Source organism: the organism of the source record quoted next, unplaced genomic scaffold (genome assembly GCF_019419815.1).
Source record: "Pyrus x bretschneideri cultivar Hongxiangsu unplaced genomic scaffold, Pyrus_bretschneideri_v1 Contig1, whole genome shotgun sequence".
In the NCBI taxonomy this organism is placed as follows: domain Eukaryota; kingdom Viridiplantae; phylum Streptophyta; class Magnoliopsida; order Rosales; family Rosaceae; genus Pyrus; species Pyrus x bretschneideri.
The window spans coordinates 5,917,616-5,942,130 of NW_025999390.1; the positions used below are offsets into that span (position 1 = coordinate 5,917,616).

Genomic DNA, 24,515 nt, shown 5'->3' on the forward strand with positions numbered 1-24,515 from the left:
GATTGTCACTTTATACGAGATAAGATTGTAGATGGCACAATACAGACCAAGCATGTGGGTATGGCACAACAGTTGGCAGACTTGTTTACCAAACCTCTTGGGAAAGAAAAGTTTTCGGGTATGTTACGCAAGTTGGGAGTTCTTGACATCCACTCTCCAACTTGAGGGGGAGTGTTAGACAAATAAGGAATATGGTTGGAGTCCTTGTGTAATTGTATATAATATTATTATTGGAAGAATAAGCCGTCCTACAGCCGTCAAGCCGTCCTACCTTGTCCTACCTACACATTAGCCGTCCTACAGCCGTCCTACCTTGTCCTACCTACACACTAGGACGGCTACCTTGTCCTCTACAGCCGTCCTACCTTGTCCTACCTACACACTAGGACGGCTACCTTGTCCTACCTACACATTTGTATCATGTATATATATCCTTGTAATCTTGTAGAGAAAGATAATGAAAAAATAAGCATTCTCTTCCATTTGCATTCTCTTCCATAAGCATTCTCTTCCATTTGCATTCTCTTCCATTTTTCCACATTCATGTATCAATAACAAATATAATTTTTAGCCTACATACCTTTTTCTACAAAAAAGACGGTGTGAAAGAGGCGTAGGCAGAGAAGATGACTGAAGTGAACGGCCTCGATAGCTCATCAGAGGCATAAGGTGTGTATTATATAATCACGCTGTACAATGAATACATTTGATACATGTGATATATTGAGTTGATGAGATACATCTGTACAATCAAAGACTAAAAACATCTGATACAATGAATGATGATTCTATTGTTTTATCACCTGGCAGGTGACGAAAGAATTGTTTGTCATAAGCTCGACAACAGGTACGCTGTCTCTGGAAAGTGATGACAACATGAATGATAAAGCTAGCAGTTTTCAATGTGCAGAGACATCGAAATGGAACCCAAAGCACGCTGTCTTCTAATTTCTCAAAGTTCAGCCACGAACCATTGCCATCTGCCATTTTCTTTCCGAGGACACAATTGGTCTGGTTCAAGAAATCAGGAGCTTACGATCCTTGAACCCGTCAGTTCTACCTGGTCACTTAGCATAGTGTTTCTATTTCAGGCGGTTCTGTGCTCACTACATTCAGCAACAGATGACATACTAGGAACTGAACATCTTGGACAGCCCCAACCCGGATCACTACGCTATGAAAACCAGTGCATTATCACATAGTGCATCATAAAACTTTGCATACAAAAGCTTGAAGCATAGCTGCCCGTAGACCACTTTTGGATGCTATTTTTCCGTGGAACATACAGAGAGAGGATCTCACAAGTTCATAAACCTGAGCAACCGCTCTGCAAATTTTCTTCAAGAACTTCTAGATGATGTGAGCCGATGGCAGATATATTTGCAAAATTGAACTTTGACTGACATGCTCATAAGTCACAGTGCAGTCCAGCATCTTTCCAAGGAAAGCATCGATTAGCCAGAATACATAGTGAATTTCCCTGTGTATTATATATATCATCAGTAACATGTAAAAAAGAAAAAAAAAAGAGCTGCAAAATGACTAGAAAACATGTCGTAGAACATTTCTTTTGACAATAAGAAGTACATAGATTGGTAGTAAGGCCATCGCCCACCGCCATCCAATGCAAGAAAGTTTTACTTTTTCAGATCAACAACAAGAACACACCTTGGTCAATCTATGGTTCAGGCACAACAGCTTTATCTTTATATTTGTCGCTGTGAAAGGGTTGCAAGGAACCCCACGATCTTCCAACTTTCAGTTTGACATGCAACGGAACTGGACAACGAGTACTTAAATTAGGTACAGCAAACAAATGTCCTCAAATTATCGAGCACTAAGCAATGTTCCAGAAACTTTACAAATATACCACGAAGCGAAACAGCATTTTCCATGCTCGTCTGTAGCATCAAAGCAGCCTCCTTTATCACAACAGGATCAACTTCCAGTACTAATTCATCATGCACCTGGTTAGAAACAACCAACAAACATTGTTACATGAGTTGCCTTGTAAATGAAGCAAAATTATATTTAAATAACCAAGCTAACAAGATGCTGAATATTTTAGTTTATTAATATCTTCCTCTACATTTCAAATTGACCAAAGAACTTAAAATTATAGAATTGTAAACAGGATTTCCAAAACCGGCCCTTCAGTACGTGTAACTTTGTTGCAGGGTGAGAAGAAGAATCAGGCCTTTCAACACTTTCAACTATCACGGAATATATATTTATCATTGCAATCTTAGTTATGTCAGCAGCAGATCCCTGTAAAAGGAAGACATCAGAGAAAAATACTTCACTTTTGTGATTACCCTTAAACACCCACACTCCTCATCCCCACAGAAGGAAGGGAAAAAGTCATACCTGACATATGGAATTCACAGCTTGTCTCTGAGCCTTCGACTTTTCTTTACCATTCCCAAGTTTTATTTTTGATAAAAAGCGCTTTCTTCCCTTAAGGGTTTTGATGTATCTGGGCACAATAATGCACATAATGAACAGTTGAATAGCTTCAAAGAAATGTTTACAGCATTGTATTACAAGGGAACTAACAGACTCTTCTGGAATCCCAGTCCATCTAGCTGCTATCATGGTGAAGACATCACCATGGGGATCACTAAGGAGTTCAATGAGTGCAGAGTCTTTAGAGAATGTGCCATCAGCCACAATTCTATCTGAGAATAATCTGCAGTTAACAGTAACCAGTTGTCCTGCAGTAGAATGGCAACAATAAATCGCTTAACGTACACCATGGAGTCATAAATCCCAACCCCTTCTCCTAGTTATCCCACAAAAAAAGTCCTAATCTGAATATTTGACAATACTGCACCAACCCTCCCGCGCATCCTCATCTACTCGAGAATTTTATTGACTTTTATGGTATAAATATAATAGTAACACACAAATGGCCTTCAAAGACATGAGCAAGTTGATCGTTACCTGAGTAGGAATGAAGTAATCACAAGCATTGATGTTCAATCGATCAACATCAGTTTCGTTTCCATTTCCATCCTTATTTATTTTAAAGTCAACCATATGTTCAACACGCTGCATAAATCAAAAAGAACAAAATGTGATATTATAATAATGATTAAATCTTGTTAACGACTGAAGGAGAGGGAAGAGAGAATAAAACGACTCGTGGGAAACCCAAACCTGGAGATTTGGTTCCTCCATTAAAGGCGACCAGTTGCTGTTGATGTTTGGAGCCATTGACCATGTAATGTGTACTAATTCTGTGTCCTCACAGAGCCTACCCAGTGAACAAATTGATCCCAATGTATAGTTTAAAAGTTTTGCCAACATACGATGTTCCTTAATGACGGGAATTATGGGATGCTCATCCCTGAAATGAAATCGATTATAGGATGCTCATCCATCAAAACAATGAGAGGCTGATGCACAAAATCAAGACATTCAAATGTGCAAGCAAGAATACTTTAATACCATCTCCTTCAAGTGTTCAATATTCAAACGAAACAATCTAAATGGGATGGAAGCCTCTATGGAATCAAATAACTAAACTGTAATCCTATTCCCTTGAGTATTTATATTTCAATAGCTAATTCACACCTGAGAGGGGTAAGGTTACGAAGTCCAATAGAAGAAAAGAAGTGTAAGAACCCGTCCCAGGATTTACGTAAGAAAATAGGTATTTTTGTATTTTTACTAAGTTTAGGGGATACCTTTCTTTTTAAAATTGTTTTTGAACCTTAATTGGTGAGCCCAAGGGGCCCACCCCCTGTTTTTGTCCCCCGGTTCCTTCCCTTTCCCTTTTCTTTTCTTTTTTTTTTCTGAAAAGTCTTCTCCTCTCTTCTCTCTTTCTTCCCCCGTGCTCTCTCCTTTTCCCCCCCTCTCGGTCCGACAAGAACACACCCACACACACACACACACACACACCCATGCCCACGCCTATAACTCTTTTCTAACCCCGTGGATGTGTTTTGGGACGTCAAACCACGAAGAAACCACCTCGGGAGACATTTCCCAGTTTTCTGGCGAGCACCGCCCCTTTCGAGGCGATTTCCGGCCAAACCACGGCGAGTTGGCCGGCGTGCGAGTTTCCGGCGGACACCCGTGGCTTCCAGGCTGTTTTCCGGCCAAATCCGACCACGATGACAGAAACCAAGGGTATATTTCGATTCCTTACCTTCGGGGCTTCATTTTGGTATATTGAATGACATGTTTTGGTTGAGTTTTGAGCTCCAACGGAGCTTGGGAATTCTCCGGCCGAAAACCGGCCTTCTCCTTCCTTGGAATCCGGCGACCACCAAACCCAAAGGCCTTAGGGCCTTGGTTGCAGCCCAAACCCATTTTCTGTTAGCCCAAAACCCAAACCCATTTTCCTTTTTACCCAAACCCAGCCCACTTAAAAACCTAACCCAAAACCCTAAAACCTAAACCCAATTACCCTAACCCAAACCCTTAGGCCCAAACCCGGATCCAATACCCAAACCCTAAAGCCTGACCCGTTGACCCGTGACCCGTTGACCCGTGACCCTGACCCGTTGACCGTTGACCCAGTCAACGGTCAGCGTTGACTTTGACCGGTCAACGGTCAATGTTGACTTTGACCTCCGGGTTGACTTATTCGGTTTTCGTGCGGGACCCCTCCTAGGCTAATTTCGACGTCCTGAACCCGTTTCCGATGTCATGACTTCCGGTTTTGGTGTCATGACATCATTTGGATGTCATGACTTCCGGTTTTGGTGTCATTCGGCATAGTTGTGCAAACCTTTCTCTGTTTGAATTTTCACCTTCTGGTTGAAATACAAGAATTCGTGTCGGGATTGTGCCTCAGTAGTGATGAAGTGGATTGTTGGATGACTTTCGACATCGGATCGATACTCTACATCGTGCGTTCCCTGGGAATTTCGGACATAATTGGATTTACCTAGGAGCGTTGAGAAACGGAAAAACCCTAAGTGAGTTGTATTTGGAAGGTATGAAGCGGTGTTGTACTTTACGACGTGCATTCTCAGGGAATGGCGGGCACAATGAGTGTTACTTGGAAGCGACGTGTTCTAGAAATCTTAGTTGAGGAAGTCTGGTCGAGACCAGCTGTAGATACGAAATGGTGATGCCACTCTGCGACATGCGTTCCCTAGGAATTGCGGGCAGAGTCGGCTCTACATCAAAATCTCGAGAAACAGAAAAATCTTGACGGTACGAGGTGGTTGAGATCAACTAGAAACCTGAAACGATGACATCACTCTGCGACATGCGTTCCCTAGGAATGGCGGGCAGAGTCATATTGGAGTGGCAATTACTTGAAATATTCGAAGTTCTTGTTTGAGAAAGCAAGCGCTAGTGGTGACGACGATTAGTAAGTGGTAGTTGGCGGGAGCAAATCAATGTTCTCAGGCTCATTACCACTGAAGAAACTCGTGTGAACCGGTAGAATGAATCTTCGATGATTGTTCTACCAGTAACCTGCTTGCTTACCTCAACAGCGAAGTCAAGTTCCTTAACCTTTGACCGTTAGCTCTATACCAAATTCTTCAAGCTTTGACTTCATTTAAATTAGATAATTTCTTAAATGACTCTTCGGTAGCAGACGCTATTCCCACCAATTTTCCAAAAGGAGTTGCGATTCTTTTTGTTGTTGTAGTTGGATTGGGTTGATGAAGATCCATACTTGTTTGGATAAACAGACTTCTTGAACTTCACATGGATTTGGCAGTAGGCGGTAAATCCTAGCATCTTGTCCACGTACTTTTCAGTAGAAGTGAACTTAGCCTCTTGCGTGTAGCCCAACTGACCAGTACTCTTGTCCACTAATTGTTTAGCCTTATAATTTTCAATGTAATGGCTTGAGATTACCATATTCATCTTTGTACGAAGATCGAGCTTTACTTTGAACTTCTCTGGACTCATTGAGCTTTGGGTTGCTCAAGAGCATCACTTTGAGGTAGCCAATCGTGTTACTGCATGCTTATGCAGACTGCTTTGTATCTTTCTTCTTCGTCATTCTGTTGATTTAGAGGTTCTATGTTTAATTTTTGAACTTTGAAATAGCTCTCACAAAGTATTGTGAATTTCGAAATGTCTTTGGCCTCGTCAGATCTTATTAACAGTTCTTGACTATTCTTGAGCTTATACCTATTTCCTTTTTGGCTAAGGAACCAGTCAACCTTACCGTGTTGATTAACGAAATAATCATAAACAGTGATTTCTATTTCTGCATCTTTACCTTCCTTCGTTGGTTTGTTTCTCATCCAGATATCTTGTACTCTAGTTTTAATAAACTTGTTTTGATCCTCAAATTCTTGAGTGTTCTTCTAGCCTTCTTTACATGATTTCTCGCTCAATCAGTGAAGAATTCACGATCGATCAATTCGGCGGAAGTATGCGCCCAATTCTTATCAGTTCAGAAAGAAATGTTACGAGCATAATCTTTTCATAAGCTTATCCTACTTACCAGAAAAAGTTCCACGTGGGTGTGAGGTTGGAGTCGTTTTGTGGTAAGAGGTTGGTGAAGATTGTGGTGTAGGTGAGCAGCAGATTGCATCATTACCTTCACGCTGAATTGAATGGTCACCACTCATTATCTTGCTACAATTCATAACCATCATATCGTACTTTGGTAGACCTTTTCAATGATGTGATGTGTTCGCCTCAACGTAGCTTTCCACTACCTTGACACCAGGATCCTTCAGTTCGTGAGCACGTGAGCGTGATGTTTGGATGAAGGTTTGAGTACAGAAGGTCAGCGGATTGTATCATCATCTTACTATAATTCATAAGCATCACATCGGTTCTTTTCCAATGTTATGTGTCGTCTCAACTCATCTTTTTACTGTTCCGCTGCAAGACTTGTTTGTTGTGAGTACGTGGTTATTGAAACACTTCTAGCAGATCTGTTTAGTGCACTCTGGGTTGGCACCATATCGTGGTCGAGGCGAGAATCGAATAATCTTTACACTTATCTCGAAAAGTGTGTACTCTCATTTATTTTGTTGGTTGATTACTCTAGAGTCCTTCTTTCCATCAACTTTGACCTTGTTTTACTAGAAATATGCAACTAAGCAAAAATGGAGAGGTGGTTTGAGCACTACAATGATTCCCAAGAGATACCGCTTGTTGGGAAAGGTGACTTCGCGTTTTCTGCTTACTTGGCTTGAGTTTGTGGGTCTACTAGTAACATGGTAGCCACTTCCTTTGAATCCCAAGGTACAGTTTTCAAATGGGTTCTTTGTTGGCAAAACACTGGAGTAGTTGGTCACATTTGGAAGAATTGAGGAGGAAAGTATGCTTGATACTGGATAGAGTTTTATGACGACAGTTTATGTTTTGTTCGGTTTGAGTACGCCATTTTTGCGACATGGTATGAGAGTTCTACAGGCAATACTAGTTAGCGGAGGAGTATTGGGAACTAGTATTCGAAAGATTGAATTTACGACGCGTGAAATTGTGCAACCTCAGCAAATTACTGCTTGCTTATCGAGACAACAAATGTGTGATCGATATCACGGGCGGCCGACTGTGGTATTGAAAACTTATTCGTTGGGTTCGTTAAGCAAGTGGGCAGAAAGATTCATCTTCAGCAGTTGGTACGGATTTGCTATTGTTAGGACTTGACCTAGAGACGCATCTTTTCTCGGAGTACGTGACGTTCGTATGCTTAGGCGAGACCCATTCTCATTTTTTTCAGTTTTGAGTTCAGTTTTGATTTTCAGTAAGTATTTTAACTTCCTTTTCTTTAATTATTTATTTTGTCGTTAAAATGTTTTGGGGGAGGTATTCTCGTTTTCAGTTTTAAGTTCAACACGAATTTTTGACCTATATGTTAGTACATATCTATTTTGACTATTTTGACTATTTTGACACTATAGTATTTTTCGTACTTATTTTTGAACTTACGTCTATATATGTTTTCAACTTTATATCTTATTAAAGTATGTTTCTACTTTTACACTGATGGGGAAGAAAGTAAGAGCTTGGAGGCATGATAGAGGATTTGGCAAACCGCTCGCGACGGTGTGGCATATTCTCTTTGATGCACCCACTCTGACTTGAATTCTCTTTATACATATATTCTTCTTCCTATTTTTGAGTATTTCGATTTAAGTTGTGATTTTAAATTTCGGGACGAAATTCTTTTAAGGGGGGTAGATTGTAAGAACCCGTCCCAGGATTTACGTAAGAAAATAGGTATTTTTGTATTTTTACTAAGTTTGGGGGATACCTTTCTTTTTAAAATTGTTTTTGAACCTTAATTGGTGAGCCCAATGGGCCCACCCCCTGTTTTTGTCCCCCGGTTCCTTCCCTTTCCCTTTTCTTTTCTTTTTTTTTTTTCTGAAAAGTCTTCTCCTCTCTTCTCTCTTTCTTCCCCCGTGCTCTCTCCTTTTCCCCCCCTCTCGGTCCGACAAGAACACACCCACACACACACACACACACACACCCATGCCCACGCCTATAACTCTTTTCTAACCCCGTGGATGTGTTTTGGGACGTCAAACCACGAAGAAACCACCTCGGGAGACATTTCCCAGTTTTCCGGCGAGCACCGCCCCTTTCGAGGCGATTTCCGGCCAAACCACGGCGAGTTGGCCGGCGTGCGAGTTTCCGGCGGACACCCGTGGCTTCCAGGCTGTTTTCCGGCCAACTCCGACCACGATGACAGGAACCAAGGGTATATTTCGATTCCTTACCTTCGGGGCTTCATTTTGGTATATTGAATGACATGTTTTGGTTGAGTTTTGAGCTCCAACGGAGCTTGGGAATTCTCCGGCCGAAAACCGGCCTTCTCCTTCCTTGGAATCCGGCGACCACCAAACCCAAAGGCCTTAGGGCCTTGGTTGCAGCCCAAACCCATTTTCCTTTTTACCCAAACCCAGCCCACTTAAAAACCTAACCCAAAACCCTAAAACCTAAACCCAATTACCCTAACCCAAACCCTTAGGCCCAAACCCGGATCCAATACCCAAACCCTAAAGCCTGACCCGTTGACCCGTGACCCGTTGACCCGTGACCCTGACCCGTTGACCGTTGACCCAGTCAACGGTCAGCGTTGACTTTGACCGGTCAACGGTCAACGTTGACTTTGACCTCCGGGTTGACTTATTCGGTTTTCGTGCGGGACCCCTCCTAGGCTAATTTCGACGTCCTGAACCCGTTTCCGATGTCCGTTTTCCCAAATTCAACCGTTTGAGTAGAGTTTGACTAAATGTACCGTTTATGTGCTTAGGGGCGATTATCGATGGCGTTTCCTTCTTCGCTAGATGACGTGGCTTTTCGACGGCGAAGTACTGTGAGTGGACCCCTTCTAAAAATGCATGTTTTAATGGTAGAATTGCATACACAGAAAAGCATGTTTTGATGATTATGTTTTATGAAACGTTTTACGAGATAATATGCTTACTGAGGCTAGTTTGAATTATTACTATTTTTCCTATAACCCATGTTCTTATAGAATATCTGATGGATGACGATATGATATTTAGAACATGTTTAGAACACCTCTTTATAGTATAGATGATGGATGACTTTATACTATGAAGTTGATTTTCAATATATGTATGTTCACTGGTTTTGTACTTACCTAGTGGTCCTTTCCGCTACGGGACGTAGGGATAGATCCGGTCCGTCCCGGGCGACGGTTTGGTGTTGGCATAGGGCCTGGAGTGTGTTTTCCTCTGACTGTCTGCTCAGAGACGGGGAGCCGGCATGGGGCCTGAAGTGTATTTTCCTCTGACTGTGTGCTCAGAGACGGGGAGCCGGCATGGGGCCTGAAGTGTTATATCGGACATTCACTAGTGTTTATTATTTATGAGATTTATGATTTGAGATATTGCACGACATGCTAGGTTTCGGAAAACCTATGTTTATCATCATATATATGTGTTTTCATAAAACCTGGGGGTTAGTATGTTGATAACTGTTTTATTATATATATGTATATCAACTTGGTCCACTCATGTTTGTTTTGCGCCCCCTTCAGGACTTAGAATCGAGGCATACAATCCCGACGTCCAGACACTTCCGCATCGGCATCTTCGAGTCCTCTCGGTGTAGGACCCACTTCTTTGTTTCATTCAATTTTATATTATTTTCTTTTAGTGTTCTAGATTAGTGGTGTGCTCTGAACACGGTCCTTATTTGCATATTCATTATTCTTTTATATTTATAAACCTTATTTATCCTTTATTTTCAGCATTTGCACTTAATAAATGGCTTTCGTCACCCTCGGGTGTCGGCCAGCACGTGCCTATCCTGGTATTCGGGGAATATCGGGGTCGGGGCGTGTCAAGAAGTCTCGCTAATACCTTAATAAATCCAAGCAGTGCTTGTCCGTACTTGGATGTTGTTTCCCCTTATTGCGCCCCTCTGGTATGGGCAGCTTTAAGTGTCAATACAATACATTAGCAATATCTGCTGCCGTAGATAACGAAAATTTCATGCCAGCCAGCTTATAGGCTTCCTTCTCAAGCTGCCCTAGCTTTTTTCCTAACACCTTGCGTGCTTTTAAGCATCCCTCCATGTCAAGACCCACTCCCCAGAGCTCCATGTCGGCAAGAATATTAACCTAGCATACAAATAAGCAATAAGCTATTGTCGAAGTGGTTGGGTTGGGTACTGGTTCTCAAGCACCCAGCTAAACAGTGGTCATGCATTTAAATCCAAAACAAACAATAGCAATAATGTAAACCTCAAATAAAATGAAGCTCCCTCAAAAAAATTAAGTCAGATGCTATGAAAGTAACTTAGCAATGGGAATTCAATATCTAGGAGGGCTTCAGTAAGGTCTTCAGCAACAAGTAACTTCCAAAGAACAGAACATAAGGCTATTTGTGCAGCCCGACGGCAGCAACCGTTATGTGCAACTCTTCGCATCTGATTCTTCCACCTTCCGATTAGCAGCCGACGCAGCTTCACTGGATAACCTTTTCTTAACTTCAAATAAATCGTTCTAAAATCTTCAAATGCAAATTCAATAGCGATGAACATGTAAATATTGAATGAAAGAATTATAGTTAAACATTTCTGCCTTCAAGAAATGCTTTGATTGAAATGATGAAGTTCCTTTTTTATCTTACCTTTTCCAGGTTAGGATTAGAGCTTCTCTCCTCATCAGGCCAAAGAACCCAGGCCACGATGCACATGTCAAGTCCATCTTTTATATGAACTGGAGGCAACAATAAAAACGAGCTGTCTATGATTTCAAAACAAGCACTTTTCCCTCCAAGATTCTGACAGCCAAATCTCTGAGTATGAACTGCAGGACTTTTAAGTGCCTGAATCCGGACTTTCAACTTCCAAGTAAATTTTCTAACACCTCTTTTCCCCATTATTTTACCAATCCTATTCCTTTAGCAATTCCCCATTATTTCTAACCTTTTCTTGTTATATGAGGGGTAAGGTTTAAGTCCCCCTGACTAGGTGTAACTTCTTTTTTCATATCAATAAATTCGCATTCAGAAAAAGGTCTTGGCATAAGTTATCACACACTAAAACTTGCCTTCTTAGGCAGAATTCTTTTCTGTAGTTATTGGTTTGTAATGTTACTTAAACTCAATTCCTTTTTTAAAGGTCAAAGAGAATGCATGGAGTAAGCTAAGAAACACACTTCGGGGTTTCAGAATGTCTCCAAAGCAAAGAAATGCTAAGAACTAAGCTAAGAAACAATTATTTCTTAGTAGTCCTGGTAACCATCACAAATCAAACATAGTTTAGAAGAACATGATCTTGTCAGGACATCAGATGATATTAAGATATCATTTACCAGGAATTTATCATAGGAAACTGAGAAGCCGTGTACTAAAATTAGAATCTTATATGCATCACCTTGTTCGTTCCATGATGAAGATTCAAAAAGAGCTTTGACTATTTCAGGGAGTCAGGGATGGACGCTTCAGCAATTGCTACGCAAGCCAGCTTTATAGAGTGCCCTCGCTCGAGAACCCTACAGATCAACACATACCGTTTACATATAAATATATAAAAATTACTGTTGAGCATATATCAGGTGATGAGTTGATATTTTATTATATATTTTACCCTATTCTTAGTATTAATATATTAGTTATTTTGATAGAATTTTGATACTTTGAATTATATATTTTCAATATAGGACATTCGACTTTCTTTGAAGCAAAAAATGATCAAACGGATGAAATTTAGAGTGATTCGAATTGGAGGATGTTCGTGTGCCTTTCAAGATGATTGTATCAAAATTCCAAATTTCTTTACCAAGCCGTTTGACCATGGCAATGAAATTAAGGCTCAGCACGCAGCTTTCCTAGATTGACGTTTTGGAGGTCAAGATGGCGTATTTTGAGGAAGATTCATTTCGAGAATTTGTAGGTGATGTCTAGCTTTAAAATATACATTTTGGGACCAAATCGGAGATGATTTGGTCAGTCAAAAATGGGATTTTCTATCCATATTTTTAATAATATTTTGTTTTATGATTGTTAGTAACTAGTTTTGTTTGCTAGGGTGATGCTTTGAGCCTTAGCATGAATATGTAGTTTTTATTTAATTGCTTATAATATTACACATGCATACTTTAAATTATTAATCACTATGCTTTAAATTGTCTCTATATCTTAATGCTTAGCTACTATTAGGATGTTTAGATAAGTAATTGGATGCAATTTTGGTAGAGGGCTGTCCCTAAAATTGACTAAGGCTTCTTGTGGTTAACATGTGTAACTACTTAGGATGGATGACACGTCTTAGGAGTTACATGGTTTTTCAAAAGGTTTTCACAAAACTTAATGAGTCTTGCATGTTCACATTCGATCTGGACGCCACGGATGGGTTGCATGTTAAATATACGTTCTATGTTAGGGGTTCCAAGTAGGGCATACTTTAGGAAAACCTAACCTTCAAAATATGCATGTGTAATTCATAAGGAATTAGAAGAACTGCGTATGATTGTTAAGGGAACGGCGGAACTCTAGGCTTTTACAATTTGGTTTTCAAAACGTTTTCTTTGTTTTCTTTACTTTGCTAATTTCTTTAACCTTTTTAATTAAATTCGTTTTTATTATTTTTAAATTCAAAACCAACTTCTTCCAATCTTTGTTTTCAAATAATTAATTAAGATTTTATATTTACATAAATTATTCATTCAATCCCTGCGGAAAACGACCTTGCTTAAGTCGTTTATACTACAACTACCTTGTTCTCTTGCAAATATTTTTAAGTGTTTTTATTCCTACTTTTACATGCGATAAAATCCCCCTATCATCAGGTATCAAAAGGAGATTACGAATGTAACTGTAGTTCACATACCTTGATATATGGAATTGTAGTAAGCTCTACAATCTTTGCTCTCACTCCAAATGAAACACGATTTTGGAACTTGCAAACCAAGCCCTCGAAATCATGCCATCCAAGCCTCTCACAAAACATGGTTACCATAGATGCAAACCTTCCAGCATTCTCCTGTAAGGCCTGCACCATACCTCTGGCCACTTTGAAAGCTTCACATACCTCAGTGATAGCAGCTTCCTTCACCACAGATTGAAGAGTTCACATTTAGCAAGGCAGAAGTCAACAAATCTCACAAATTATATAGAAGCAATTGCAATTCATATCCCATAAATAAATCTAAACTGATAGATACTTGAAAAAGAAAAAGAACAAAAATTTAAATGACAAGACGAAAGGAACAAAATGCATGTCACCTCCCATGTGCGTGTGTATAAATGGTTGATTTCGTCAGATCGAGTTCATTGAAGAGGTGACGTCAAAGTTGATTTGATGCTTCAATTATATTGGTTTTATTCAGGCGAATAAGTAGTTAGCTTATATGAAATTAATATTGTTTATTCTAATTTTATAAAGTTTAGTAAGCAGTTTCAATGTGAAAATCCAATTTTGATTTTTCCTCTTTCCTCCCTGTCATTTTACTTACAAATTAGTAAACGAGCTATAATAAGAGCATTACCAATGAAGGTTTTATCCTAAGCCTTAATGAGAAATGAGGAGAAAAATATGTATGGTTAATATTTCTCATTTAACATGTTGAAATTAAGCATGCCGTATAAAAACAACCAAGCTTTATCGTCCCTTACTTGAACAACTAAACAGTATTCCATGATTTCTTTCACTCAAAGTAAAAGCATATATGTCCCCAAGAGAACCCACATTTTTTTATTCTTAATTAATTTTTAATAAGAACATTTAGTACTATAATCTAGTAGTATTTATCTTCACTTGTAAATGAAAGATCTTATATTCGATTCTCGTCAAAAACAAATTTGAACTGCATTTTCTATATATAAGTGTATTCTTCTCCAAAAAATACAAAAGAATCATAGAGATATCTAAAAACAAATGTTTTTATTATATATAGCATTTAAAAACATATGTTAGATTATAGGGAATAATATAGAAAATATAGCATCAGCCTCTCACTCAAAAATAAAAAGTAAAATGTAAAAAGAACAGAGAGACAAGTACAGTCGAGAAATTCTATAAATTGGAGCGAGGAGAGAAGAGGAAGAGTCCCGCGCAGCATCTCAGCGCGCGATCGTTTTAGGGTTTTTCATCAGAAACGAGAACAAGTTTACAAACAAAGCGAATCGGCTTAGGGTTCGCACTCTTCCAGTTCTCTGGAGAACCAGCATTGCATCGATTACTATCTTCGGCTCTGCAGAGAGCTGCTGTAAGGTTCGATTTTGCCCCTCTCATTTTTTTAATTCGTTAAATTTTCAGTCGCGAATTGTTTGTTTGATTGGTGGTTGTATCTGGGTTTTATTCGTTTGATTTAATTGTCAGATTTATGTGGGTTGGTTGAAAAGTTTTGGAATTTCATGCATTTGGGGATTGTTCTATGTGTAATTATCTGTTGGTTTTCATCATTTAATTATTTTTTCTTATTTTTTTTCCCTTCGGAGGTCTTCGGGATGTAATTTTGATTGCTTAAATCAGAGGCACAAGATAGTGCAGTGTTAGTGTTCCAAGAAATTGGGAGTCTGGGATTCTAGGGTTTGTTTTTGTATCAATTGAAAGCTGTTTTATTAATTTATGGAGAGAAAGTCTTGATTTGTTATCGAACAGTTATTTAAGTCTTAAGATAAGACAAATTTAGTAGTGTCCTGAATCAGTTTCATTTCGCTGGAATGTATTCCTCTTTATTGCTTTGAACTGCAGTAGCGTTTTCTGCTTAAGATAAACCGGGATTGGTAACTGTAGTGGAAAAAAAAAAAGATTTCTTAGGTGTAAATTGTTCTCGGGAATCATTATCTTCTTACATTATTGACTGGCAATTGTTCTATCAAAATATTGGTAATAGGTTTTTCCTACTTTTTCAGGTTAACTGTGAGTCTGCTTTTGAAGAGGCCTGGTGGGGGAATATGGAACAAGATACACGGACTGAAAAGCTTGAGTTTACATGGGGAAAGAAGAAAGGAAAGGGAGGGAAAAATAAGGACGTTCAGTTTTACGAATCTTTTACTTTTGATGGTGAAGAGTACACGCTGTATGATTGCGTTTATCTTTACAAGGAAGATGAACCTGAACCTGAGATTGGAAAGCTAATTAAAATATGGGAAACTGGTGAGAAGGCAAAGAAAGTTAAAGTTCTATGGTTTTTTCGTCCTTGTGAGATTTCAAATTTTCTTGGAGGTGAAGAGGTACTTGAGAATGAGTTGTTTTTGGCATCTGGTGATGGTGTGGGCCTTGCGAATCTTAATCCATTGGTACTTACATTTTGATTTATGCTCTTAACTAATTTTATTATTTGTATTAGTTAGAAATGGAATGATTAATTGATCACATAAAGGTGTGGTATATAGTTTGTTAGCTTAAATGAAAATAGTCTTTCTGATTTTCAATCAATAATGATGCAGGAACTTTCTATGCTATATATCTTTGCAATGTTATTGTTTCTTTTCTTCGTTCTGCTGCCAAGTTTGTCTTCAATTTTTCACTGAGTTCACTAAACCGTGCAGTTTCTTTTATAGATTGGTTGACGTGTTTGAATATAATTTACAACAAATTCTACTTCTCTGATATAGTAGGACAGTGAAACATTGTTAAGCTTCTTAGTGTTCTATTTTTTATATTTCTTAAAAGACTCTAATTGGCAATCCTTACAACTTTGATTTCCAGCAATACAATAAGATTTGCGTTCCCCTTGTGATGACAGTTAAATTGTGTCAGATTACATGTTGCCCCTCTCTCTCTCACACACACAATTACAAATACATGCTAAGGCTGAACTTGAGTTTTGAACTTTTGGTAGTATTTGATAGATGTTATATCCCTAATAGACATGGTAATATGACAAGTGAGAAATGGTTTCGATTGGTAGTAAATATTCTTGCACTAAATGAAACTAAGCACTTAGAAAAATATATTATGTTCATGTCTTGGTTAGTAGGAATTGTATTTAGACTTTATACTATGATAGCATTGTGGCACAATCTTAACAAGTTAAGATCCGACTAACGGTTATGTTATGTTCTAACACTGCCCCCCAATTTTGGGACTCTTTATCACAAGAGTTCATTTGTGGATTTCAAGCTTTGTTGGAAGGTACAATTCCAGAGACTTCAACATTGAAATCCGATGCTTTGATACCATAATAAAATTTTATGTTGTTAGGATATAAATCAACAATTATTTCATATTCTACTATTAAAGATCAACGGTCTAGTTGCTGAAGTTTTATAATCAAATCAGGAAGCCATTGCTGGAAAATGCAATGTTCTTTGCATTTCAAGGGACAAGGAAAATCCTCAACCATCAGACGAAGAGCTTCAAATGGCCGAATTTGTGTTTCGTCGAACCTTTGATGTTGGGCTGCAAAAAATCACCGACAAGATAGAGGGAGCAATTGCTGGGATTGATGGTATGTATATCTATCAACTTGGAGCCTTGTAGTTTGACTTATAACTACATGTTTATTTCCATATTTTGAGTCTTATATCTTTGTTTATGTAATTGTTGCAGTTAAATTCATGTTTAACAGAAAGGATATTCAGAAGCCTGGTGGCGTTCTGAAAGTTGATTTAGGAAAAAATGAAGTTTGTGGGAATTCCATAGCAAGTAATGAAACAGTGGTTCTATCAAACAAAAACTCATTTAAAGAAAATATCACTTTAGAGACAAATGGAAATATTGTTGATTCGTCAACACTAGAAAATGGTGATTTGGTTAAGCATAAACCATCACTTGTAGAAAAACCTGCATATGGTGTAGGTTTAAATTCAAATGAAAAGGATAAAATGAATGAAAAACAGGAACATGTGTCAAATCCCAAGGTCTTGTTGAGTTCTGAAGTTAAAAGTGATGAAGGTGAGGTTAAGCGTGGTAAAGTTCATGCACAAGAAGTTGAAGTGGAAGAAAAAGTGACGTTCACTAAGGATAACGTTGATTCGGATAATAGGCCAACCAAGAAGGCGAAGCTTGATGATGATAAAGGTAGTGAGCAAATACTTGCGGAGGTGGAAAGAAAGAAAAAATGTACCAATGTTTGTGATCCAAAGGTGAAGAATGACACTTCAATTGAAGCGGTCAATGACAAAAAGAATAGTAGTGACCTCAATTGTATGAATGTTACAAAGGCTGTATCCCCAAAGGTTCCTGTTGAAGTGGACCATGGACAATCTAAAAAGCCAAAGCTTGACACTTCAATTGAAGTGCCCAATGACAAAAGCAAAAGTAGTGACCTAAAGCGTGTGAATGCTACAAAGGTTTTATCATCGACTACCTCTGCTCTTGATGATGAATCCAAACATAAGCGTGTAGAGGATTCTCTTGGAACAAACAATGCTTTTCTCAAGAAGATGAAGCCTGATGATAAGGCAATGACCATTTCTGAAGGCAACAATGGCAAGTTGCCTAAAGCATCTCAACGTAAAGTCAAACATGTAGAGGATTCTCGTGGAGCAAATGAAGAGTCTTGCAAGAAGATAAAGCTCGATGAGAAATCCATGGCACTTTCTGATGGCAAGTTGCCTAAAGTACCTCCTACACAATCTCAAAGTATGGCCGAAAATGTTGATGGCCAAGAAGTTACTCGACGTCCCGATGTTGTAAGTAATGCCATTCTTTCCTCTTTTCATTCTAGTCCAAATGATTCCCTTATTGAGAGCGTGAGTTGTTGTTATTCCCCATATGAAGTCGAATATTGGTGTCATTTTTGGCATGTTTTTTTCTTTGGGTCTTACAAATACCATGCATTGTTTTATATGGTGGAGTGTCCATGTATCCTATCTCTCATAGTTGAGGGTTTTTCCAATGCGAAATTTTGGCGACTCCCTAGGTTGTCATACTTGGAACGACTTTTAGCGTTGATTTTGGAACGTTAAATACTTTGGAGAAGGTTGATAGTTATGTTTTCGCAATTGCCTATCCTTGGAGATGTTCTAATTATGGAGAGGTAGGATGTTGCGGTTAAGGCTTTTGTAGTTAAGGCACAAATTGGCACTTGATTGTAGCATTCAATAATTGAGTTCTACTCGAAGAATTGGCACACATTCATTGTACACCTGTGGCGAGTTGACTCTCGTTTGTACTTAATTGTGGTGTGGACATTGTGTGTCATGTGCTACACAAGAATTGCTTCATGCCTTGCCAACATTGGTTACTACCAAAGTTTTCAAGGAGTATTCAAATCATCAACCAAACTTCAAATTTGCAAAGCTTCTTTCATGACTTAACAATGTTTCTTCACCAAATTGTCCATTTGCGTCAATTTTTTTCGTGTTCTTGCCATGCGGAATTATGGTAAATTTTGAAACTTATGGAGTTCCAATATATAAAGTTGAACCATTCCCAAATGTTGCATGCGAGTTCATGTCATGAATTATTTCGCCAGTAGTTAATAGTAATGGCAACAATGTTCCACTATTTTATTTGTAGCTGAGGCATCTCCTTTGTTCTCATCCTTGCTAAATTTGATTAGTGTCCACGTGGTGAAACCCTTATTGGGTTGAAAGTAGTTTTTACTTGTTTCCTTCTTCATTGTGCTCCTTTCATTTAGAACATTAAGAGTGCGTTTGTTGTATTGACTAAATCGGACTAGACTAGCTTCATGGATTTAGCTGAACCGACTTAGAATAGACTAAGCTGGACTGACTTGGTTAAGCGTTTGGTGCAGGGTAATTATACTAACTCTAATATTATAGTATTTAATCCATATCTATTAGTATTTTGATATTAATTCTATCTTTTTCTTTTTTATAGAAACCTCTTCCACTCTCTTTATACCTCTCCCTCTTTTTCTTTGTGCCACTCTCTCTCTCCCCTCTTCCTCTTTTTCTCCCTCCAATTTAAGAAGTTGGAGAGCTCTAGAAGCATGACAAATCAAATCCCTCTAGAAGTTGGAAGATCAAGATGAAAAACCCAAAAGTCAAGACGAAAGCTAAGTTCAATCTTTTACTTGTTGGATCCCATTTGAAACCCAAATCGAATCCCTCCAATCCGTCAAAATCATAGCCTCCTCCTACCCGAGCACCACCACACCCTTTTCTTAGGTAACTTCCACAACCACCTAGGTCACAGATGACGAGAACAACCGATCCTTATCGCCTTTGTCCGAATGGGTTCGAATTCAGAAGCCATCGATGCCTTTTTGCAGCAGAAGCTCTTAAGTGGCAGGGACGACGAGGCACCTCAAGATCCTGCGCAGCCCTTCACCACTGAGTCGAAGTTCATGATGGAGAGGATTCTCATTGAAATGGGTGAAAACGATGGGGAAAATGAACACAGACTGCTAATCCCAACTTTTCACACGGTATTAGTGGTGAGGCGCGAAGGCTCTTCCCACTTAATCTCATTAAAGCTAGTCCTTTAACCGTGCCAAACAAGGAACTAGGACAATAACTAAGCCAATCCTAGCCAAGGAGGCCAAACAAACGGGGGCCTAAGGGCTCATTTGGAACTTCTTTTAGAATGGATAAAAGCATTTTTAGATAACCAAGGGCACTTTCTTTTTTAGGAAGTATGGTTACTCATAAGTGATTTTATACTCATTAATCTTTTCTTTTTTTCACATTAGATGGTTTCAAACTATGGACCTAGCCTACCGTGCAAGTCACCCTACGTCCACCCTCAATACTAGGCTCATAAGTGCTTTTATAAGCCACAATCATTTTTAAGTTTTTCTACCAAGCATTGAAGAAGTTTTTTGGTTATCCGCAAGCGCTTTAAAGCTCACTTGGAACTACTTGTTTAGAAAGTGTTTTGGCTACAAGTGCTTATTAAACACCCCTTGAGGGTTGGTGGTCAGATTTACTGTTAGTTATTTTGTGTTATTAATGCCTAGTTCTTCCAAAATGATAACATAAAGATTCCAAAAAAGTTAACCTTGTATTTAGCTCTTACAGTTGCTCATCTTCATTCTTGCAGGACAGAAGAACATGGTTCAAGGGATTTGTGAGTTGTTCATTTTCACTTCTATTCTTGGTTTTAATTGTTAATTTTGCTTGTGAATCTTAAGTTTTTGTTTATTGTTGAATTTGATTCTAGTGCATTGCACCTGTAAGGCCTTGAAACTGTCTTCCACTCTATGGCCTAGGGGCAAGGAAACATAATGGGGTGTTCCCAATTTGAACCTCAATTAGTAATTACTTTCACCAAAAAAGTTAAAAGAGAAGTTCCTTTAAATTGACATTTAGTGGATGTTTTAATGTGGACGGTAGTGAGTGCCATGTTGGACTGATGAAATGTCTTTTATCAATGTCAGCCTTGGGAGGATAGAATTCAGGCTGCACATGAGCAAGGCACCCTTGTTCTGCTCCAGAATTTGGATCCAGCATACACTTCAGCTCTAGTGGAGGTAATAGTTGCATTGGAGCTTTAGTTGCAAACACTGTTATTACTTGGAGTATAGATTTTGAACTAAATGTACTAATGCAGTATGTAGTTGTGTTTGTACTCGTTCAATTTTTCATCTTTGTCAACTCTAGGCTGCCACTTATGTGTTGGGTTTTCTACTTTAGAGCAACATCTCATTTGATCTTTTGTATTACATTTCAGGACATACTATGGCATGGTTTTAAGGAGAGCTGCACGGCTAAGATGATTCAGCGGACCGCAAATTCTAGTCCTCACTATGGTATGGATAATGTATTTAAATCTTATATTTATTCTCCTATCTATTTTCTCAGAAAAATTGACTTGATCTTGTTTTCGGATGATAATATTTATTTGTAAACACAACATGGATGAAATTACGCTTATAGTCTACTTCTAAATTATTTGTTTGTTCTTATTGTAGGACAAGCTCTTGTTATTCTCAAAACTAGGGACGCAGCACAAAAGGTTGTTAGAGAATTGGATAAGGGATGTTTATTGTTGTCAAATGGAAGGTTTGTAGTTGGCTAATATTTTGGCATAGGTCGTGTCATCAGGCTCTACAGCATGATGCATCTGTTTGCTATTTAGTCTCTATATCTTGTTTTATTTCTCCTTGTTTCTCTGTTCCACTCCCCATTAAATAATTTAGAATACTCCACATACCAAGTTTTTTATTTTGAAGTCCTTTCTTATGACTTACTGGTAATCTTTTCTGCTGTATCCTATTTTTCTGTCTTATCAATTCCAAGCAGTTGACATGTAAGAATTTTTCACTAGGTGGTATTTTTTTCTCTAGGTTCTGTTAATTAACTGTTTTTGATTGACGAAGGAGACGAGCTTCTGTCAATTTCAATGTGATTATCAACTTTTACTTTATATACAGCTAATTTCTGCAAATAGTGTGGTTCACATGATGATAGTTTTTATACAATTTGTAGGCCTCTTGTTGGCAGCTTTGGAACTCCTTGTTCCTCAGAAAAGAAGGCACCCTTTTTAGGTCATCTTACTATTGAGAAACTACGGCACCAAAATGCACGGGAAATGGTACAGTTGCATCTCTCTCTCTACAAGCATCAACACATATATGAGAAACACAAGCGTATAACGCTGGTATTGTTTGTTTCTGTTTTCACTGCCTTCTCATCTACATGTTTATACGTCTTCCTTTTTGGATCCAGAAAGAAGCCATATCTACTTCACATTGTTCCCAGCCCAACACTATTGAATACGATATGGCCATGGAGTGGTGTTTACAACAAGAAAGATCAGATCTCTTGTGGAGGAACTTATATAAGGTCTTGGAAATATTCATTGTCATTTACAATATATTGTATTGTGTTTGAATAATATGCGATTTAATGTTTCTGGGTGTTGTTTCCTTTGCGAAACTATCTCAAATGACTTTTTTCTGCTTTCAAATTTTGTTTTAGCAACAAGGAAAGGAGTTGAGAAAACTCAAAGCGGAACTTAAACTCAAACCTGCACTTAAGAAGAAATAAGCAATGTGGCTGGGTGAACTTGCTCCCATTGGTAAGTTTTACAACAAAGAAAGATCTCTACTTTCATTTTGAGTTACTTAATTGCATTGCTCAATGAATTTTTTTGGCCATCATTTTCATGTCGGCTCTATGCATTGTGATTCAAAAGAAGCTTTTCTCCTCTTTTGGAGCTTTATGAAATTGTCAAATTAACAGGATCTGCCATTTTTATAATAGTCATTCGTGAATGATCTTTGTTTTTTTTTAATCTACTTGTGCGGAAGTGACTCATGAAAGTTCAATTCAAAGGCTTTCAAGGCTTTGGGCATGCATATGATGTATTCCTGTGTACAGTGTAGATCCAACACATTAAGTTACAGTTAAATACGTGCATCATTCGTTGTCGTTTCCTTGAGTAGGAGAAACTCTAAAATCATGTATATGCATATTCTGTTTAGTCTGTATCATCTCTCTCTCTCTCTCTCTCTCTCTCTCTCTCTCTCTCTCTCTCTCTCTCTCTCTGAGTTCAGTCTATTTACGCAATCTTTTTTTCCTCCCCCATTTTTATTAGAAAGGTGATGAAAGAACTTATATGGTTGGGCCGTAATTCAAGGATCGGGCAATATCATGGTTGCGCAGGTGCAAGTCTTTTGTTCAGGACCGGTTTCCGGCTGTTGTGAATCTCATGTGAAGTTTTTGGCGGTAGGAAATAACTGGACGGTCTGCTTCATATGAGCACCATCACCGAAGAAAAGTGTAAATTCCTTTGTTTCATCTTCAGGTAGTGAATGCCGTTGTTTGTACAGTTATTGTTTAGGTTAAACAAGTGTTTTATCCCAGTCGAAAAATTAACAGCCCTAAGTTCTCGTCTACTCTTTCTTAAACTCGATTTACCAATGGGAAGTTTCTCTTGGTGGGGTAACTGGTAGAATTCAGTCTTTCTATGGGAGAAGTAAGGGGATGGCAAGTGTATGTTTTAAATTAATCACGTTGTGTCATGTGAGAAAGTTGGAACAAATGATGACGATGGTCGAGGGATAGATTTGATGCACTGCCACTTTGGCATGGGGTTTGTTGTTGAATTTCGGTATTTTATCAAATTCGGGATAAAAAAGCCTTGCCCTTTGCTTTTAGGGTGTGTTTGTTTGCCCTCACTAAGTTTCATTGGACTGGACTAGACTAAGAGTTAGTATATTCCAGTGTTTGTTAACAGAAAGGACTAATTTTAAAGAGATTAGGTGGGACTCGCATGGACTAAAGAACTCGCTAGGGGTTCTTAGCGAGAGACCTCGAAAAGCGTCGGACTACTAAGATCGTTTCTGGGTTTTGCAGCGTCTCGAGAAATCCAAGCGTTCCAACCCCAAGTCACCTTAGTCTCTCACTCCCTTGACTCCACAATCCTCCACTCTCCTCTGGTTAGCTCGTCGGGCCTTACTGTAGGCCGGTTTTACCGCTCCCTAGAAGCTGTTTGAAGATTCGATGACGAACAACGCGATGTCTCAACACATGATTCGGCCAAAAACATGAAGAAGGGGGAATTTGGGAATTGCAAAAACCCCAAATATGTTGAGAAGGCAAGAAGTGGAAGGGCAAAGAGGAGGGAGATTTGACTAATTGGGAGAAAAGAGAGCAGCAAAGAAATAGGGGTTAGATGCAGAGTTTGATAGAAACAATGAAGATAAGAGAAAGGAAAGTAAATTAAAAATAATATTTCATAATATAATATTTGACTGCTTTTGATTTTTTTAAAGTAAAAGTAAATTAAAAATGATAAAAAATTATTTTGGGCTCTAAAATAATTTTAGTCTATAAATTAGTCCGGCACTGCACCAAACACTTCACTATTATTATTCTGCTTAGTCCAAGTCAAGCCAGTCCAACTTAGTCCCTGAAGCTAGTACAGTCTGAGATAGTTTGATGCAACAAATGCAGCCTTAATTTCTAATTAATGGCTAGATATTCAAATTTATATCTTATTCCATGGATAGTGTGGGGATCGGACATGGGTCCTCTCCGGATGTATGTATCTTAATCCACTATATTCATGTATCCAGATCGTTGAAATTTGATCCAACGATTAAAGTTATTAAAATTTTTAAAAGTGAGCCTTATTTGTAGCCATTGAATCAAATTTCAACAATCTGGATACATGGATTTGATGGATTATGATACATGGATCCGGAGAGGACCCATGTCCGTGGGGATGTATGATACTTTTCTAATGGATTTTGACATTTCTCCCAGCAAAGCAACAAAAGTGTTGAACCAATG

The 24,515-nt window shown here is 38.6% G+C and overlaps 1 protein-coding gene across 3 annotated transcripts; it reads left to right on the forward strand.

Moving 5' to 3' along the window:
- Window positions 1-14,378: 14,378 nt before the first annotated feature.
- Window positions 14,379-23,377, forward strand: LOC103931029 (protein ANTI-SILENCING 1). 3 transcript variants are annotated; one of them, XM_048581836.1, is made up of 12 exons: window positions 14,384-14,628; window positions 15,273-15,659; window positions 16,645-16,813; window positions 16,915-17,999; window positions 20,317-20,343; window positions 20,654-20,746; window positions 20,947-21,025; window positions 21,188-21,278; window positions 21,705-21,810; window positions 21,945-22,061; window positions 22,197-22,296; window positions 22,820-23,377. In XM_048581836.1, the coding sequence occupies exons 2-11, from the start codon at window positions 15,315-15,317 to the stop codon at window positions 22,263-22,265; spliced, it is 2,181 nt and encodes a 726-aa protein (XP_048437793.1). In that variant the 5' UTR covers window positions 14,384-14,628; window positions 15,273-15,314; the 3' UTR covers window positions 22,266-22,296; window positions 22,820-23,377. The 3 variants fall into 3 exon arrangements, with proteins under 3 accessions (XP_048437795.1, XP_048437793.1, XP_009338712.2); XM_009340437.3 differs by having other exon boundaries at window positions 14,385-14,628; window positions 22,816-23,377; XM_048581838.1 differs by lacking the exons at window positions 21,945-22,061; window positions 22,197-22,296; window positions 22,820-23,377 and having other exon boundaries at window positions 14,379-14,628; window positions 21,188-21,231.
- The last annotated feature ends 1,138 nt before the right edge of the window (window positions 23,378-24,515 follow it).